The 21,060-nt window shown below is 35.4% G+C and overlaps 1 protein-coding gene across 1 annotated transcript in view; it reads right to left on the minus strand.

The window, feature by feature from the left end:
- Positions 1-21,060, minus strand: part of LOC145671356 (endothelin-converting enzyme 1-like) — a 249,238-nt gene that overhangs the window by 77,204 nt on the left and 150,974 nt on the right. Inside the window, exon 2 of the mRNA XM_081740414.1 lies at positions 1,598-1,733. Within this exon, the coding sequence (XP_081596540.1) occupies positions 1,598-1,733 (136 nt within the window). The remainder of the gene's footprint in view (positions 1-1,597; positions 1,734-21,060) is intronic.

Genomic DNA, 21,060 nt, shown 5'->3' on the forward strand with positions numbered 1-21,060 from the left:
CTTCTCGTAAGACTTCATTAACGTTCCATACGTCGTTATTTGTTTTAAGAAACGTCTATATTAAGATTCTATCAAAAATCCTAAATAGTAACGTTGAACCTAAGAAGACATAAAAGTTAAGGAAAACCTGTACATTTGATGGAAATTGATGTAATGTTTTTTTATTTCAGCATATTTTCATATAATAAATACGACTGCATCAAATATATCGAACTCATTTTCTCCTTTCATGATAAAACTACTCTAAAATGTCCTTTTAAGTTCGAAACTAGTAGACAGAGGGCACACTTTTTTCATGATTAACTTGAAGTCCACAATGTTCTTGGAAAGATTTTGATGATTTTGGTTATCTTTATTCAACTAGTTATAGCCTCTGATATGTCATGCTTTAGATACATAATCCAGCTTTCTTTTATCTTTTATTTATGTGTCGGGTGTCTGAGTTGTTTTCTGTGAAACATTTCTGAGAACTTTAAAATTTCAAAATTGCTCGTTTCAGGAAAAACTGTTGGATTGAAGTACTCTCAAAACATCTGCTCTCAAATGAAAATACACAATAACTTGAAAGGGTTCTTGAAAATTGATGGCCTATTGCAGACTTTACATTTAAAATTGGGGCTGTCTCCCAAAGATTCAACAAAGAGGGTTTATGTACGATTTCTATGTTTGGACAACCTAATGCTTGAAGTCATACAAAGATCTCTTTTTAAGTCTTGGTGTAAAACTAATCCAAGTTTAAAAGCCGTTCACACCTTGGTGAAGAAAGGGCATAGACGCATAAGTATACTAAAATAGCCCCAGATAAATCTTCAGAGGCAAGTGTGTGGTAATGTAGGTACCCCGAGGAGAGATTAATCCCTCAAGTTTCAACTCTGATTCTGATTCTCAATCTGATTTGTTCGTGAGCGAAGACGTAAAATCGGAAATGTGATGTGAATTATTTCTCAAAATTGGCTTGATCGACGTTGATCAAACTTTGATGTACATATAGGTGTACACAAGGGCTTCGTCTGAAAAATGTAACAACTCACCCCCACCATCTCTCCCTTTCAAAACATTCGATGCAATATTGTGATCTCTTCACCTATGAAGTTCTTCGAGAAAAATTATTTTTAAAAAGTAGGTTTTAGATATCGCTTTAACCTAGAATAACCTATGATGTCCAAAAGTGTACCGCTGGTGCGCCATGGTTAAAATTGTCTTGAAACCCGTACCACACCAGAACGGGGTCAATTGGTTATTATTTTGCATATTTATAGTGAATGAATGAAACATCACGCTCGAGAGATCCCAAAATAAGAAAAACGTCACCGGTACGGTTAACAATTCTTAAAACTTCATAATAATTGAACTTTGGTAAAATACCCATTTTTTGGGTAGGTAAATACAAAAGGGGTAAATACCCATTTTTTATTTACCTACCCACTGGGTATTTACCCGACCCACATCTCTAACCCAAAATTAAAATTCTAAAGCCGTTCCTAGTCATGATACCTCCTTTATCAAAGTGAATTATTTAAATTCAATTGAAGAGGAATTAAAATATATTCCTTTAGATGATATTTTATGTTTTTAATTTCCTGTTGAAACTACTTACCTCTCAAAGACAATTCTTCAAAAAGATTCCATTTACTTCTTGAAGGTGGAATAGGATTATTTTTTAACCAACCTCCACACGCAAAATTCCAAAAATCCTCACAGGGCTCTATGCTGGAATTCATCTTTGGTATCATCTGAAATGAACAAAGAAAATAGAAAATTTTACTTAGATATGAGAAAGATAAATTTTTAGTATGACAGAAACTATAGTACACAATTATGGCAATCCTTTAACATCCAACATTATTACCGACAAGAAACTGTTCACAATAAAAAGTATATGTGAAACTAAATGGTGGACTCTGTTCCGAAATACCTTAACATTTTCAATATTATTCTGCTAGTTATGGACTTTTTTGAGGGACCGTAGGTAGGGCATTTAAGCAGGTTTTCTCGAAAGTGAATGTAATAAAATTTATACTGCAATCATTTGTGAGCATGATTCAATTAAAATATCCTCTTAAGTTTTACATATCCATGTTTTATTTTGTTTTATATCGATTTCACTGATGTTTCGAAAAAGAATAATAGTTTTCTTTGTAGAAGCTATTAATGCTAATTAACTTACGTCAGTGACAATTTATTTGAGTAACTTAATTCGTGTTAAGAGCTTCAATGACATTTTTTTTAACGTCGACGAATTCTATGTAGTTTTCGAAATATTAAATGTCTGAAACTTATATAGCTTTAAAAAAAAAATCCGAGAAATTGAAATAAAACTAAATAAACACGTATGAAACATCAAAAGCCATTTCAATCAGTTCGTGCCTTCCTTCGTAAAACTTCACAAAATATCATGAAAACTGTTGCCAACCGGTACTCCATGTCCGAGTGTGGAACCAGCTAATAACGTTGAAGGAGACCTCATAGTCATCGCAGAAACTAGCATTACTCCAATGCCGTGCCATGGAAAATCAGCGCCCGGGCCAAGAGTATACAACTGCACCCCTGTAGAAATGAGTGAGATCGACAGACCAACCGTGATGCGCCATCATGGTTGGCACGAAGCGTAAGAAAATTTTCAAAAATAAACCCAGCTTTTCCTTGATTTTGAGCATTTTTTACTATTTTTCCTTCCATTTTATATATATCTTTTTTTTCTTCCCGAATTTTGCGCCCCCTTACTTCGGCGCCCGAGGTTGTCGCCTCCCTCGCTCTCCCCAGCACGGAGTGCATTACTCTTCGACATAGTAAAAATAAAGCAGTATACTACTTTTGATCTGCACTATACAAATGGTTCTACTCTATTATACAGCTGGGAAATCCCTGCCACTAAGAGACGAAATATTATGTGAAATTAATTTGAATGAAGTAAAGTGTTTAAACGTTTCAATACTAACCTTGAATAGTCTAGAATCAGTGCAATAACTTTACAACGCTGAAAATACTATGTAGGAGTTAATCTTCGTTCTTTGTTTTATTTAACATTATTTACATTTACATCTACCAGCTTTCTATTATTTTTTTTCGATTTTCGTAATAAACATTTTATTTAAATTATTTTTGAATTGTTCGGAATTTAATCAGATTTATACAGGGTGGTCCAAAAGTAAGTATACAGTACCGTACTGATCAGTTCATTGCATTTTATATCATTTCTTACTGTTATCCATCAGGTGGATTTAGTTTCTTTATTATTTGTTCTTAATGTCTTTTTACTTATATCTTAAGATCGTAACAGCAAAAGCAAATAAACCTATAAGCTAGAACGTTATCAATGCAGGGATGTACTTTTGGGCCACCCTGTATTTCTTTTGCATTTTTATCTTTTAAAAAATTACAAGAAATTATATGATCCATGGCACAGGCTGTGTCTGATGAAGCTACGAGGTATAGATAGTTTATGAAACTATTAAGAGATTAATTATTTTGAAAAATGTTGTGCTTTACTCAGAGATTCTTTTAATTCTATTTTTAACAAATTAATTTTTTTTTTTAAAAATTGAAAACGTTTGCGTCAAGGGAGTAACTGAGCACATAATATACATTTATAACTTGACTCCTACTCTGGCATTGGTCTGGCATGCATTTCTGGTATGAATCAAAATTTAGCTCTTGACAAGCAGTGGTGTGAATTTTTCAGAAGTAGCTATAGTATTCACATATTCAGTGAAGTTCTTAAAATTCGTTATCTGTATTTTGTCATTCCAAGCAGTAAGGAGTGACTGAAAAAATGTTTTCTCTAATAAACGCTCGGTGTACAGGGTAGGTCTGTAACGCACCTCTCCTGTAGGTAAAATAGTGTTGTGAAAAACAACCTATACTGTGAGAACTTGTCGACCAGGAACTCTACACATTAGAGGTGAACGCTTTACCAGTGAACTAGCGTAGTCCCGTCACCAACATGATATTTAACTACAGATATTGTTCCTTTTTTATCTCCTACACAAAATATTAGGAGTACGTGTTTCCTCTGGCCCCCGTCAGAGACGCCCGTGATCCTAAATAATACAAGATTCGTTTCACTCTTTTTAGAAATTCATAAGAAAATGGGAGCAAAAGAGTTAAAGAGTTTTGTGTAGTTACATAGTGCACATTCCGTTAAATACAACAATATTTTATTTTCATTTCAGTTTATTAGTTATTTGGTTGACTATTTGCGAATTTGTCGTTTTCAAAAACTAAAAATCACGTTCAAATTTCGCTATTAACTCCTTATACAACACGTATGTTATGAAGGATAAACTTATCAAAATCTAATCCGAACATTACTCGGGTTTTATACGAGATGATGTATCTATATTATCATTTAAACCTGCCATCAGCGCACCGACAGCAAGCAATTTTAGCCATGAATTCATAATGTTGATAATTATACGAGGAAAAGTCAAAATGTAAAGGGACCTGCACTTTTTCGCACTAAGGTTGGCTAACATTGCTAGTATCCAGTGCTGAATTAGTGTCGTCTGCAACACTTCTATGTAATATGTCACTCTTATTCTCGTGTTAGTCGTTGGAGTGTAGCGACCGTTAAACATGGCAGCTCCATTGTCAATCCGCACCAAGGAGGAAATGAGGGCAGTGATTCGCTTTTTCTTTGCGGAAGATGTTAAACCTGCAGAAAGTATTCGTCGAATGCAAGCGAAGCAGGGTTGCCACACTCGAGATTCGCGATGATGCCAAACACGGGTCTGAATTATGCTAGATTTTTGTAAATTATGCCAGATTTTCAAACTATTTTTCCTAACTAATTATAAAGATCCACCCCTACTTATCTTCATTATTTTAATGAAGTGTTTTAACTGTATTCATATACAAAGCTAATATGACGCTGTCATGGCACATTATAGGATTTAGATTTCTGGGCTTTCGGCATCTAAGGCCATTTAGCCCTTCACGTTTTGAGAAATGACGTCCGGAGAGGAAGGTCGAATTTATATTTTGCGAATGGATAACATTTTAAGAAATATACACAAAATATCCCGCTTCCGACACAGCCCTCTGACGCTCATATCCCTGCCCTCTCAAGCTGTAAATTGAAAGGGACAGAAACATTTAAGATAACCACACATTCAGGATTTAGTTGACAATAATAAAACTATGGGTAAGTAAACATGTTTCGCAGAGTCACGTTTTGTTATCTTTGAACATTTCTCTGAATTCAACAATAAATTACAACCGCGGAAATACTGGTTTCATTGCTCCAACCATCGCTTTAACTAAAAAGAATAATTCCCGACGGTCCTTGAACCATCTAAATTTTCGCTCTTATTTTGTGCTCCAGAGGTAAGGGTGAAATTATGCTAGATTCGGCCAAGATGCTAAAGTCAAGATGCTAGATGCTAAATGCATGTGAATTATGCTAGATCTAGCACCAAGATGCTAGATATGGCTTCACTGAAGCGAAGTATGGTGACAGCTGTTTATCGCGAAGCAAGACACTGTTGCCACACTTGGTACAATTGTACCAAATTCAGCCCTTTTTGTCATTCATCGGCCCGTTGGTACCACGCTGACATTTTCAGCCCCTTTTGTGAAAAAGTTGGTACAATTCTACCCAATTCAGCACCATTTAACAAATACTTGTCACATTTTCAAAAGTGTCGGTAAGACTTTTCCTACATCTCACGTTACTCATACTGTGTGTTGGACTCTTAAAATGCTGTTGAACATTCATTCAGTAACGTTGCACCGCATACTACTACGAACTTCGTGTGGAAAATTCGTAATTCGAATTATACCGGGAAACAAAGGACGCTATATGGACGCATGAAGGAGACGAGAAAGAAGCAGTGTGGTGGAAATTTTAGCTTAAAATCTCAAAAAAAAAAAAAAAAAAAAGAAAGAAAAAAAAGAAAGAAAGAAAGAAAGAAAGAAAGAAAGAAAAGAAAAAAAAGAAAGCGTTGAATCAAGTGTTGGAAATTCTGAAGAAGACCAGCGTGTGCTCAAGTAAGTCTACAATTTATGTGTCGTTGCAAAGATTCTACACCAAAAAATAATAGCAACGAAAAAAATACATTGACGTAGTTGCCGGCTTACCGGGATAAGTTGTTCACGAGTGATGCCATATTGACGAAAATAAAGACTTTCTTGTTTTGGACTCGTGGAAGAGGAGGGGGGAGATTTCTAGAACTTTACCTCTTTTAGTTTCGTGTTATAGAGCCACGTATTACACTGGTATAAAATTATGAATTCAGCCCTTTTTGTTTCAATTTGGTACTATTTTTCAGCCCACTCCGGAGCTAGGACTGTGGCAACAGTGAAGCAAGATATACGGATGGATACAGCGTTTCAAACAGGGAAGAACTTCTTTGTATGACGAGAAAACATCGGGCAGGCCATGGACGTCAACGACTGAGGACAATTTGAAAGCCGTTGAGGGTATGGTGATGGAAAACAGACGAATCACAGTGGACGAAATCGCCAATACTTTACATATAAGTCATAGCTCAGAGTATTCCATCTTATCTCAGAGTATCAGAGTATTCTAGGCTAAATTTTCGGAAAGTGCGTGCAAGGTGGGTCCAATAAAGGAGTTGGGATTCGAATTGCTGGAACACCCGCCATACAGTCCAGGCCTGGTTCCAAGCGATTTTCATATGTTTGGACCGTTGAAGGTAGCGCTCAGGGGGGAAAAAAATCTGCAACCGATGCAGAAGTCATTGGTTACAGGTGAAAATTGGTTACAGGTGCAACCGAAAAACTTTTTTTTTTTCGACAGAATGCAAAAAAAAAAAAAAAAAAATGTGAAATTTTGGAAAAAGCGCATTGAAGTGCAGGGAGATTATGCAGAAAAATAATGTATGTTTCAATTTTCTATCATTAGAATAAATGTACCTTTTCTCGAGTCCCTTTACTTTCTGACATCTCCTCGTACATTACATATGCATTTAATAATATGACTCTATACTCTACCATATGTATGTATTATCTTATATCTTTATAAGTATACAGTATTCAAATACGTTATATAAACTGTATTTTTGTTATGCATTTTCGTAAGAGTGCTGCATCCACAAGAAAGTCCAGAAATTATACAATAATAAGCACTGGCGTCTCTGACATGTAAAATTTGGGGGGAGGGGACATCAAAGAAAGTGATTTAAATGGTACTACCTAGCCCAACCTGTTTATTAACTTCGATTCTATTTGTTACCTTTCTGCTTACATTCACGGACCCCCTAAGGTATATCAAGAACTCGATTACAATCGTAGGGGCCGCGGTGGCTCAGTGGTAGAGCGTTCAACTCTAGTGATTGGGGTCCCGGGTAGGGGTGTTCAATAAGGCTGAAGACCTATCGAACTTCGGGAATGAAAATTTATCGAGTTGTCATCGGTTACTCGAAACCGTTCGAGTATTTGAAATTATCGAAGTTTCGGGTATTATCGAAATTTCGAGTATTATCGAAGTTTCGGGTATTATCAAAATTTCGAGTATTATCGAGGTTTCGGGTATTATCGAAATTTCGAGTATTATAGAAGTTTCGGGTATTATCGAAATTTCGAGTATTATAGAAGTTTCGGGTATTATCGACATTTCGAGTATTATCGAAGTTTCGGGTATTATCGACATTTCGAGTATTATCGAAGTTTCGGGTATTATCAAAAGTAGTGATGAACAGTTCGGTTCCTTCACCTCTCCACTGATTTCTTCTTGCAGCCAAAATAGTCAAACAACTTTTTTCATCTGATAAGTTATTGCAAAGTTGTATTTGTCGAAATCATATGTAAAATTATTTTTGTGCCTGCACCGTTATTGGCGCAATCGGCAAAGTGACTATTAGTAGACTAATGTTGTCTTGGATTCCAATTCCATTCGGGTGATGCATGTTTTCTCTTCCTCTTTCTTTCTTCTGACAGACTGCTTAAACCTTCTATAGATCTGTGGGGAAAAAACTTTTCCTTCACTACATTGCTAAGGAGAGAAGTTTTAAAATGAACACTCGGCATATATGTAATACATATATACAACTATGATAACCTCGAATACATCGTGTCTTTCGAACACTCCGATAATCCCGAACTTTTCTAAATATTCAAGCGACTGGACAAATGCGATCATCTTCTATATATATAAAAGAGAACGTACAAAATCCTTTGTCCGCTCATCACGCTAATACGGCTGAACCAATTTCTTTCATTTTTGGGGGGTTATTAGGATTTGGACCCTAGATGGTTTTTATCATATCACTTTAATTTTTAATTACCAGTGTCTTGAGATAATTGACCATTCAAGTGTCCATAACGTACAAATCCTTTGTTATTAGTTCATCATAGGTAAAAATAAACGTATTTATATGCAACCCGCATGACCGTGTCACTCGGCGGGTTAACATAAATGACAGGCGATATACAGCGGAAAATAGCTTGAATCTTCTGTTTAAAATTTTTTAATTGATTTGCTTATTTTTACAGACACTTTTACAATATGCCAGCACCGGGATGACCGCAGCGAAGCGGGGCGGGTTAACATAAATGACAGGCGATATAATGTTAAGATTTACTGCAATCTTCTATGGTTTTTATCATATCACTTGAAAGCGAAAAAGTAAAAATTATCTAAGTAACAAAGTGTATTGCGTTCCGGGGTGACCGCAGCGAAGCGGGGTGAACGCTGCTAGTATTGATATATTTCTGTATTTGCTGCTTTCAAACAATTCGAGATTCTCGAACAGTTCGAGTGTCTCGAAGTTGTCTAATGTTTCTTACATTTCGAGTGCCTCGAACACTTCGAGAGTCTCGATCATTTCGGGAGTCTCAAACATTTCGGGAGTCTCAAACATTTCGAGAGTCTCAAACATTTCGAGAGTCTCGAAAGTTAGATAATTCGATAAAATTAAAATTCTTTATCGATGAAACGGTTTTGAAATTTTATCGAATTGTTATCGATTACTCGATTATCGGAACAGCCCTAGTCCCGGGTTCGATCCCAGCCCCCGCCAAGTGAACTTAATGTGGTGGACAAACACCGTGTGCGTGGGTTCCCTCGGGGTTTTCCCGTTTCCTCCCACTTTCTTCAATCCACCATTTCATTCATTACTCATCATCACCGTCTTTTTTAGCCTCACTGCCATAACCCTGGGACGTAAAACTCAAAGATTTCATTTTTCGATTACAATTGTTTCACAGCCTAAATATAATTATTATTACTTATATGATATTCTGTCGTTACTAAATAAATTAAATTAGAATAAAATATTGAATATTTTGTACTTCAAAATATTGGGGGGTACGCGTCCCCCTCGCCCCCCTCCCCTCGCCAGAGACGCCCGTGATAACAAGTTCAAAGTGGGAGCTGCAGTAAGCTGAAAGAATGCACAGGAAGAAAAATTGCGTCGGAGTGGAGTCGGTTACACCCATTTGCAGCACGTGCTTGGTTGACCTGCGTGGGATGAATGCAGAAAAAGGAAAACCAAGCGTACAAAGAACCGGTTTTCATCTACACTGCCACAGTTCCTAGGTGTGGATATCATTACATGCTACCGTATAATTTACAATTTAACAGCATATAATATAATCCCAAGTCCCAAGTCTGTTTAGCATTCACTATGCAGTTCAAGAATACTTGTATTTTACTTCACGCGGAACAAAATTACGTATATTCGTTATTGAAATAATTTTCTTGAAACTGTACCTGCCTGTCTTTTGTAACTATGAAATACAAAACTCAGACATTAATTCTTCCAAAACTTGATTTGGATTTGAGTTTAGCGTCCCATTCAGCAGTGAGGACATATGAAACGTGGACCTACAGTTTAATGTGGAATCCGAACCAAAGTTACATACGTACGCTATCCACATAGTTATGACGGAGCTCTTTTCAATAGCTTGAATTCAACGTTGCCATGTGGTAACATAGTAAATAGGACTCTTTCTTCCACTGTTTGTGATGGGCAACATCGGGCCTGTGGTTTTTATCAGTGGCGTATTTTGTGGGCTATATTACAAATAAAGTTATAAAATAAACTAAATTATATTGATAATTTTATACTTTAGTCACTTCTTTCAATGATACAAGTCTCTGAGAATTGTATGTATTTAGAAAGATATACTAAATTCCTTGCACGCAGTCAGTCTGTCTTGCTAACTTAAGATGTCTTCGGTATGACAACGCAGCAGAAACCACTCTCTTGGTACTTAGCAAAAATCGTATCAGGGCGATTCTCAGCGTTACGCACGGGACATTTGTACACAAAAACTGCTTTTTTAAACAAAAATGTATTTTCAAATAAAATAAAAAGTATGCCAAAATTAGGGAGGGAATTATTAGTGCATAGTCAAATAAAATGAAACTCTCAAAACAATTGCAAATTTGAGTTATAAGCCAAAATTAAGCGTTACGCACGGGACTCAGACAAAAAGCTCTTTTGACAATCTCAATTTCATTGGATATTTTCTGCGATTTATGGTAGCATTTTCATTTTATATGACATCATTTATGTTCTACATTCATTCTCCTTACTGTGCATTATATTTTTTAAATTGGAAAATAGAATTTAATTAGCTTCACATTATGTTTTCTTTTTCGACTCACCGTTACGCACGGGACGTTACGCACGGGACAGAAAAGTAACCATGCATTTTTTGGTTGTTCTAAGACTGTTATTATGCAATATCCTTACTAAAGAGATTGATATTTTAAGATTAACATTTGGACATTAACAAGCATTAAAAATTTGCATCCATAGTTTAATTTAAATGAATTAAATTACATTCCAAAGTATCAAAGTCGAACTTTGCTAGGCAAATCGCTTAGTGTTATTACCATATCTTTGGGATATTTGTCTGAGTGCTGATTGGTGGCGTTTAAACTATATAATGTTGTTCAACTGTTGTGCTGCTCGATCCTCTGTGGTACCTACCAAACGTTGAGCCATTTGAACGCTGCCATTGTCAGATGAAATGCAGGAAAGTGGTTTGAACGGAGACAGTTGTTTTTTGGTTATTTGGTATTATTGATTGTTACTTCACAGTGAATATTTGCTTTAGTGTGAATTTTTTAAGTAAGTAATATGGATTAACAGCCAAGTAACTCTGTTCGAAGTAATATTGTCAGAAATGAACTGAATCGATCAATAAAAGCAATGAGTGACACTGAAAGGACTAGAAAATATAGAGTTAAACATAGGAACAAAGTGAGACTGAAAAATAAAGTGAGGATGCAGCGTTATAGGCAAGTTAAAGGATTAACTCTTTTCCTCAAACGTTCATTTTACGAAACTCATTCCGCATTGTTTCGTTGTTGACCATTTAGAAGAGGAAAGCACACTAAAATGTGAAGAACAAGGTTATTCACGTTAAATTGGTTCAAAAAAAAAAAAAAGAGAGATCCAGTGTACAGAATGATATATTCATCAAGTGATGAGAGCGACATTAATTCAGAATAGAGTTTTGAAGACGATGTTCATAATGATATTCCAACCCTCCAACTGTCGAGCTCAGAATGGATAATATTAGAGCAGGTTTACTTCTCCTAGTGAAATTTGATTGTGGTTCTTCCAGAAATAGGATTAAATATCGGTATGTATGTGTGTCTGAAAGTGACGTAGAAGATGGGGACACTACAGAGTAACAAATCTGAAATACATGGACAACAGTTGTACAATATTTTGTTTTGATGAAAAGAACAGATCTTATGTCTCATTCGATCAAGTTTTAAATATACTTCAAGCACCTAATTTGCTGATAAAGGGTGAAAGAATATACTATAAAGTTCCAGGACCAATACCCGTTTTTGTAAAGAACTAAAGAGTTTTGAAGCGAATCCATTTGCCCCCTACAAGACTGTCAAACCAACTTAGATACCTACCTTTCTAATGAAAAGAAAAAATGTGATTTATCATGATAATTTGTTTATAAGCCTCGTGGTAAATGTTTCTATGTAACTTAACGTAGACGTTTTTGTTAGTTATGTTTGGTTTAGTTTCTCAGCAAATTCATGTTTCTTTGAGTTAACATAAGAGTTTATTGTTCATTGTTTAACCTCAATAACAATAAACAGGTATTGAAATCTTAATAACTTAATTTTATTCACTTCCTTGCATAAATCTGTAAATTCCCCGTGCGTAACGTTACGCACGGGACAACATTTCTATACCTCATGAAATAAATAAGGAGGATAATAAACAAATTTAATAAGTACCACTAACAAGCTAATAATAATTCTACTTTGGAGCAAAAGTTTCAATACTTTATCTTCTATAATTACAAAGGAAACACAAAAAATACATGTTTTCCGTGACGCACGGGACAGCAAAACATGACATGAGAAAACTGCGATTTTTGCCTACCAGAATAAAACATTAATTAAAACAAAATTGTCAAATTTTTGCCAAAGGTCCACTTCATATTTTTTGCTATTGTTCATATAATTACAGATTTAGAATTTAGTTTGAAAATTATTTGAAAATTGGGATATGTAAACAGCATTGAGCATGGTGTAGAACAGATAAAGTTTATATGGTCAAAACCTAGTAAATATATTTTATAAAAAGATTTTAAATATCTCAGTATAGAATTACACTCTTTCTTAATAGAAAAACATAAACATCATGGTTTCAAATTAATTTTGAAAATTTACTGACAATGGACCACTTGCCAGAGAATCGCCCATCAACGCATTCCCCTTCGCTCCACCTCCACCCACAGCGTACAAACGGGTTACCAGATAACTGCAGTTGCCTCTACAGAAATCGGTTTTTTGGGGGAGGTGAGTGAAGAGTAAAGGAAAATTATACGAGTAATGGCAAGGCATTTGGGGTCTCTGGGAATTGTCTCGGACACCTTGGGCCTCGTTCTATAGCGGTTTGAATCAACGCAATGAAAATTTAGTGTTTTATAGTATTTTGCGATAGTTGGCATAGCTGTTATAAATACTTGTTTCATTATTTCCGTTTGGTTGCCAATGCTCTTACAAATGTGGCTCATTCGTTGGCTAATCGCCTATTTCAGCGTTCTTTATCACTCGGACAGCTTCTATTTACTCTGGTGAGTAGGGTTACCACCTATCTAAAGCAAAATGTAGGGATGCTTCATGAAACAAATAAAGATAGAAATGTACGATCACTTCTCCGTAATACTAATAAGGTAATATATAAATAAGTCTTGCTAGTGAAGAGAAAATCATATTTATGTACTTGATAAAAGAAAAGTGTGTTGTAAGGACTTTTTTTTCGTATTTTGAGGACTGGATAATAACGTGGAAACTGAACTCTAATAATAATAATAATAATAATAATAATAATAATAATAATAATAATAATAATAATAATAATAATAATAATAATAATATCCATGGCTTTGGATTGATTATTTAACCAAAAGAAACACTGACCAAAGTTTGAAACACACTTTATTTTAAATTATAATAACGGTTTCGGATATCTAACATATCCTTCTTCAGACAATATTGAAAATTTGATATTGTCTGAAGAAGGATATGTTAGATATCCGAAACCGTTATTATAATTGGTCGGTGTTTCTTTTGCTTAAAATAATAATAATGTACGAGTGTTATAAAGGTTAGTGGTAGTCCAAATCAATTTTACTAGTTTTATCGGGGTTCTTCGGTTTCCTCCTACATCATCATTCCATCAATTAATTCATAATTATTCACTTTAATTTTTCGCATCTTCTGTTCTAAGGTATAACCATGGTACGTTAAATTAAAGATTATTTTTCATGTTTCAACTTTATGCGTATCATATTCGTTGACTTCACATTTATTTTTGTCTTCTTTCCCTCGAAATACAAAATACCGAGCGAAGTAGTTCAAGTGGTAAATCGTTGGCTTCGCATTCTGGAGGTCGCGGGTTCGATTCCCGCTGCCGTCCATCCTGACTGAGGTTTTCCAGGGTTTCCCTCAGTCCTGTAACCGATCTCAAGTTCGTGGTCCATGTTCGGGCTGTCATTTATTTGTAACCGCCTGTAGTTCTGTTCGCTGTCCTTGGCTCGTGGTATTACCAATAAGTATACTCCTGATACTTTAACTTACCTGGACAGGACGACGAAGACCTCTCCAAGAAAGGTTACAAACTGTTTCCAAAAAGCTCGTCGGTCTCAATAATGAGATGAGCATTAGGCGCCGAGAGGTTCGGGTGTCTCGTCTCGAAAACCTCACGGACGATCAGACGGTCATCCAGACCATAACGCACACAAACATCACTCATACAAACAACGAAAACACACTGAATTAAATGACACTATACTTATTTATTAGAACACTATTTTGAAAAAAAATAACGAAGAGAAATGAACACAACACTGGACACTAATAAATTTTGCCGCTGAAATTACGTTTTGCCCTTTTCGGGAAATAGAGCCCTTTCTATATATATGATTATAATTCAGGTATCACTATAAATACTTTGCTCACACCATTCACACACTTGGGGGATTCGCACTGGGGAAAAGTTGTCGGGATCGTCCCACGATGAATCCAGTTGTTACGCTGAACAGTCCTGCAGCGTAAAGGTGAATCTTCAGCAAACACACAAAAGAAGATCTCCTCAATGGAATACAGATATTGGAGGGCGCGTATGTAACATTTTAAACGCACAAGGTCTGAGGACCTGGGATTTCACTGATTGGGGCTAGCCGTAAGAAATCGTCCTTCACCGGCTAAATAGCTTGTGCCCCTTAACACAACTTATGTTTGAAGTGAAACGCGAGATGCGTGGTTGCATCTTCCAGACCTGGAGTCAAACTCCTCGAGCATCCAAGCTCAAGCTACGGGTTGCAATGGTCAACAGAAAAGTGTTGGCAGTTCATTTCAAAAATCACTCAGTTAACTAACCTGTATACACATACAAACAGAATATGGAAAACAATTTCTGTTAATTTTAGTCAACTGCCCATAATGCACTAGACACGGCGATAACACTGGCGTGAGAAAGTACAGATAACGAACTACGAAAACTGTGAGGCTGGTGCCACTTTGGCTACTAGGACATCTGGTCAGCCCGTATTTCTCTAATCTATTGTAATGTTTCCATAAGCGATTAAAGAAAGCACTTAATTCAGTTCCAAATAACTGCAGAATATATACTGTGCATATAATGAGTCAGGGAGAAACACTGAAATGGTTAGTCACTAACTGAAATGTTCTCAGCAAAAGCAGTTTTAAATATATATATGAAAAAATGATGAAAGACTTCTTTGTCCAATTGTGTGGGAAAGAAGCAATTCCCACCAAGAAATAACTTATGTGCGTTGCAGAATAAAGTATAAATCGAAAATAATAATCACTGTCTTTACGAAATATACAGAGTGTCCACAAAAAATCCTTATATAACCTGGTAGCGGTTATATATGGTGTCCGAAAGTGGAACGACCTGTCAAGTGCACACGTAGACAGGTTGAGAACCCTTGGCTGTCTGACGAAGTATGAATAAAATTAGGTTTTTCACCTGAAAATTTAAAATAAGTTAGTTGGCAACACTGTCATATGGTGTGAGACTTACGTGTATAAACGATGAATGGTTTTTCACCTGAAAAAGGGCTATTAAAATAGTTAAATATCTTGTTCACTCACTACAACATGATGAGGTTCCTGCATGAGCAATGTCCAATCGAAATGTTCCATAAAGTAATAAGATCCTCTTGAACAATTGGTGCAGTTGAGTTTCCTTATCTTCCGTTTCTTCACATGTTGAAACCATACTGTCTTCCTGTCTGAGTATCCTCCATTCCTCCATGGTTCTCCAACGATGAGTTGATGAGAGGAGAAGGGGAGATTTTTTTTAACACTGGTGTGAGAAACGAAGTACGGTTACAACACCTGTATGATAACTTTTTTTTTTAAGTTCGCAGAAAGCGTTTATAGGGCTATTAAAATTCTTACTTTAAAAAAAAACACACACAAATACTTTTCGTAAAACGTTTAAGTGTTCCGTTTCGATCACTTTATTTGATATAATATGAAGTAAATACGTTATAGGGCTATTTAAATGTTTTTTTTAAAAAAACACTAATAAATTCTTTTTATAAAATGTTTAAGTGTTCCGTTTCGATCACTATTTTGTGCAATATGAAATAAATATACACACTCAATAACTATTCATGAAAACATCGACTTAAAGAATTATCAAATATCTCAATAAAAACTTTTTAAATGTCTTCTTTTTTAAATATACTAATATCTGTATTTAAAATATAATAATATGAATGAATAAGCAAATAGCAAAACATGTTAAAGGTACTAAAATATTAAAATTATTGTTAAAGTTTCGATATTACTATAATATATTTGGAAAATATGAAAATCATTGAAAAAGTAAAATGAATGGAAATGTAAACACATGATAAACTGACAATATATAAACAAAATAAGATTTTCACCTGTATGTCCTTTTTTTTCTGTGCCTCGTGTTGTTTGGCAGAAAAGAACGAAAAATCGTTTTTCAAAAAAAAAAAAAAAAAAAAAAACAAGTGTCAAAATTGACGTTCATAGTAATTCCAAGAAATAAGCATGATTCTGCATATCAAAGAAAAAGATCGTGATTTCGTTGACATGTATGAAGAAAATTCGGCACGCCATAAGATCAAATGCCATCTGCTCGTCGTGAAAATCGAGACTTTAATTCAATAATGCTCAATACAAGAAATGATTTCATTCTAAAACAAAGTTATTATTAGCTTAGGCCTAGAATAATGGTTGTTGTTCACTTCCATAAACGTAAACATTGTAGGGTTACCAGAAAATGTGGGTATTATCTGCAAAAAATTTATTAATAAAGTGTTGAAAACTATTCAATATTGATCCAAGTTTTTCGAAGGTCTGAATCAAGGAAGTTGACTCGCTAGTCCAAACATTCCTGAAAATAAATGGTCATTATGCCATGAATTGACCAAAACCATAGGTGGGAAAAATGTGTAATACTACACGTACTTACACACACAATATGCCATCGACACCTGCGAGGCAAAACTAGAAACGAGAAAAGGCCTGCAACCCTAGGCACAAAATGTTTCTGTACAAAACTGAAATATCAACATTAATATTCAGTAAAATACACGTATGTTCCCTGGAACATAACGTACATCATCCACCTGGAAAAAGATGTGTAAACAAACGAAATACAAATGCTCTCCTAGCATCGTAAAATATGTCTCTGCAAGACAAAATACATGAGACCTGTGAGAAGAAAAACATGAGATACAAACAAAATATAGTCAACGACATTACAACTCTCTGGTCGGTCTGAAACATCAAGATTAAATTCCCTACAAAACGGTTATGTAATTTCACGACAATTAAACTTTCTTAGGCATCCTCGCTACAAAATATTCAAACTGGTATTATTAATGCATTAAAATTCAGTCATCGAGCATACGAAATAATTGACAAAGTAATTTTTCATAAAACGTTATGGCTTCATGCTGTTGGAAAGAAAATAAGTTTATTCTTCGGGATCTATATCGAATTCGAATAGTTTCTAGGACATACTGGAACTAAAATACAATTTTCTCAAAATTAACATGAAAAATAAACATTACAACTCATTAGCATACAAGTACACAATATAGTTACGATTCATAAACGTTAAAATATCCGCTGAAATGTTACTAGACAATAACATACACTAAAAAAATCTAACCTAAGAATACACATGGTTAGTTACGGGTTACTATAAAAGAAGAAGGGAAATGAAAACTGTATTTTGCGATTGATGGCGAAAATACAGTTAGCTATGGAATATCCAATGGATTAGCCACATCCATTTTTGCAACAGATCTGCAATTCCAGGAAATATTGCCTCCCTGAAAAAAAATATTTATATTTATCCCCATAAAATATCCTACCCGAAGAAGTTCCCCTACGATCGTTCAGTGGTCTAGAGAAGACGAAAAAAATGTTAATTAGAAATTACAAGAAAATATAGAAGTTAAACATATTTCCGCATATATATTAATATGAGGGGAAAAACGACCGTTCACCATCAGAATATCTGTTCATATAGTTCCTTCTACAATAAAAAGATGACTGCTTTCGTTCGGAGAATTATACTATTCACACGACATTCCTGCACATTCTATTACCAACAAGGAAATGTCTGTTATCACTTGTTTAAGGCTTAGCCTACTTTCCGTTCTAAACTTTTCTCTTCGAACAAAATATATCATGTCACATCCTGGAAATTCAAATAAAGTCAAAATCGGGTAAATGACGTAAATGAGGTTCAATAAAATTACAGTAAACACTTCAAAATGAAAACGAAAATCTAAGATTAACACTGAAAAGAAATTTAACATTGATTATAAGTGTACAATTCCATATTCTACGCATGAGATTACATACTAAGTTTCATTTACAAATACAGAAATATATACGTAACTAACAACTAAAAATTTTCTTATCTATACATTCTACTTTTCTTAAAAGGAAATCAAACTAATTGTGAGTCATACGTATGATAACATGTTTAAGGATTTGGAAAGTGGGAAGGGATTCTAAAAAGATTTTTTTTTAATTTTAAAACACAATAAAAAATATATATATTATAACGCCAAAACATCTTCCCATTAGCTGAGGTACGGATATCTCGCCAAGATATCAAACCGTTTTTGGATAAGTACGGTCCCTCTACGTATGTGATACGTTAATTATTTACTAAAAGATCTAAATTCAAACATCTGAAATGAAAACAAGAAAAAATTAATGACATTAAACTAATAGTAAGTCATTAGTAAGGTTTGCAACACTCATACACAGCTGACTGAGGATTGCTACACGGAGCAAAGACAGAAAAAGAAAAGAATGAATCAGCTGTATACCGTCCGTCATTCATAACCATAAGCACAGGTGGTCGAGAATGCAGCGACTATCTTATCAAAATAAAGAAAGAAAAACGTGTTATCTGCTCATTACCGAACAGTTAAAAGCTGGAAGCAAAAAGGAGTATTAAAAGAAATGCGTAATTCTTCTTTTCGTATCCAGGTGTTCTATCAAAAACTAAAAGCAAAAAGAAAGAAAATGAATACATGTTTATCGCTTAGAAATGCGTCGCTCTCCTGAAAGAAAATTCGTATCAGCATACAAAGTTTTGGTTGCGCCCCTTTTTTTTTCTTTTCCTATGATTACTGTTTCTGCTTTGATAATTACGGTTTGTTCGTTTATTTCTACGATGGTTACTTCTACGTACAAATCTATGCTTAATGTCACACAAATTGCGGTTCCTGTCTAGTATGTGATAACTCAGGTTACGTAGCCGTGATTTACGACTCCTTTTGTATCTGTTATTCTTTCGTAAATTGCGATCTTGGTTCTCATTCCGTTTAACTTTTGTATTGTTTACGCTCCGGTTTGCGTATCTTTGCCTATTGCTATAACTGTGACCTCGTTTGTGCTTTTTCACTCTGTGGTTAGTGGTAGTTATTCTTGTGCGCTTACGACCTCTGCCGTGTACAATCATATGTTCGTGGATTTCACTACTTCTACTACAAGCGGCGTCACTAGATTCTGAATAGATAAAATCGTTGCCAGATTTGTTACGAGGTTGGTTTAGACTACCTGTCTCAGGTTGGAGTTTAGATTCCTGCGTTTCCTTTTCATTAAGAGTGTTAGTCTCTAGCTCAGGTTCCAATTCCAATGTTTTGTTTACACTAGGAATACCAGTCACTAACTGAGGTTCAAATTCCGGTGTTTCGTATCCTGTATGAACATCTGACTGTAACTGGGGTTCGCATTCCGGTGTTTTGTTTTCAGCAGTTACCGTTTGCTGACTATTTTCACGAAACACGTCCCGTAAACCGTCTATCTTATGCCCTAATTCGCTCTTTACCTCTTTCTCTAATCTATCAATATTTTCTTTATTTCGATTTATATATCTATCAACATTCTCTTTAAAATCAGCTTTTTGTTCTAATCTAGCAAAGCTCTCTGTAAGATGAGCAAAGTTCTCTTCATCTTTAGCGTGATTCTCTTTACTTTGCCTTAATAATTCTTCGAGAAGTGAAATCGCCCTAGTAATCGGATTAAGTCCCTGGTGTGTCATCTTGAACAAAAATAAAACTTAAAAAGTATGATTAGAATGAAATGAACTATCACAAGAATATATGACTAAAATCACCTGAAAGAGATTTTTTTTAGATTACTGGTTCTAATCTGGAAAAGAAGTGATATATTAAAATATTTATCTTATGAGTATATTCGAGCACCAACGGTCTCGATTCGGGTCCCTGTTCGGGCGCCATTTATTTGTAACCGATCTCAAGTTCGTGGTCCATGTTCGGGCTGTCATTTATTTGTAACCGCCTGTAGTTCTGTTCGCTGTCCTTGGCTCGTGGTATTACCAATAAGTATACTCCTGATACTTTAACTTACCTGGACAGGACGACGAAGACCTCTCCAAGAAAGGTTACAAACTGTTTCCAAAAAGCTCGTCGGTCTCAATAATGAGATGAGCATTAGGCGCCGAGAGGTTCGGGTGTCTCGTCTCGAAAACCTCACGGACGATCAGACGGTCATCCAGACCATAACGCACACAAACATCACTCATACAAACAACGAAAACACACTGAATTAAATGACACTATACTTATTTATTAGAACACTATTTTGAAAAAAAATAACGAAGAGAAATGAACACAACACTGGACACTAATAAATTTTGCCGCTGAAATTACGTTTTGCCCTTTTCGGGAAATAGAGCCCTTTCTATATATATGATTATAATTCAGGTATCACTATAAATACTTTGCTCACACCATTCACACACTTGGGGGATTCGCACTGGGGAAAAGTTGTCGGGATCGTCCCACGATGAATCCAGTTGTTACGCTGAACAGTCCTGCAGCGTAAAGGTGAATCTTCAGCAAACACACAAAAGAAGATCTCCTCAATGGAATACAGATATTGGAGGGCGCGTATGTAACATTTTAAACGCACAAGGTCTGAGGACCTGGGATTTCACTGATTGGGGCTAGCCGTAAGAAATCGTCCTTCACCGGCTAAATAGCTTGTGCCCCTTAACACAACTTATGTTTGAAGTGAAACGCGAGATGCGTGGTTGCATCTTCCAG

The sequence above is a fragment of the Thermobia domestica genome, chromosome 15 (genome assembly GCF_964235325.1).
Source record: "Thermobia domestica chromosome 15, izTheDome1.hap1.1, whole genome shotgun sequence".
Classification (NCBI taxonomy): Eukaryota; Metazoa; Arthropoda; class Insecta; order Zygentoma; family Lepismatidae; genus Thermobia; species Thermobia domestica.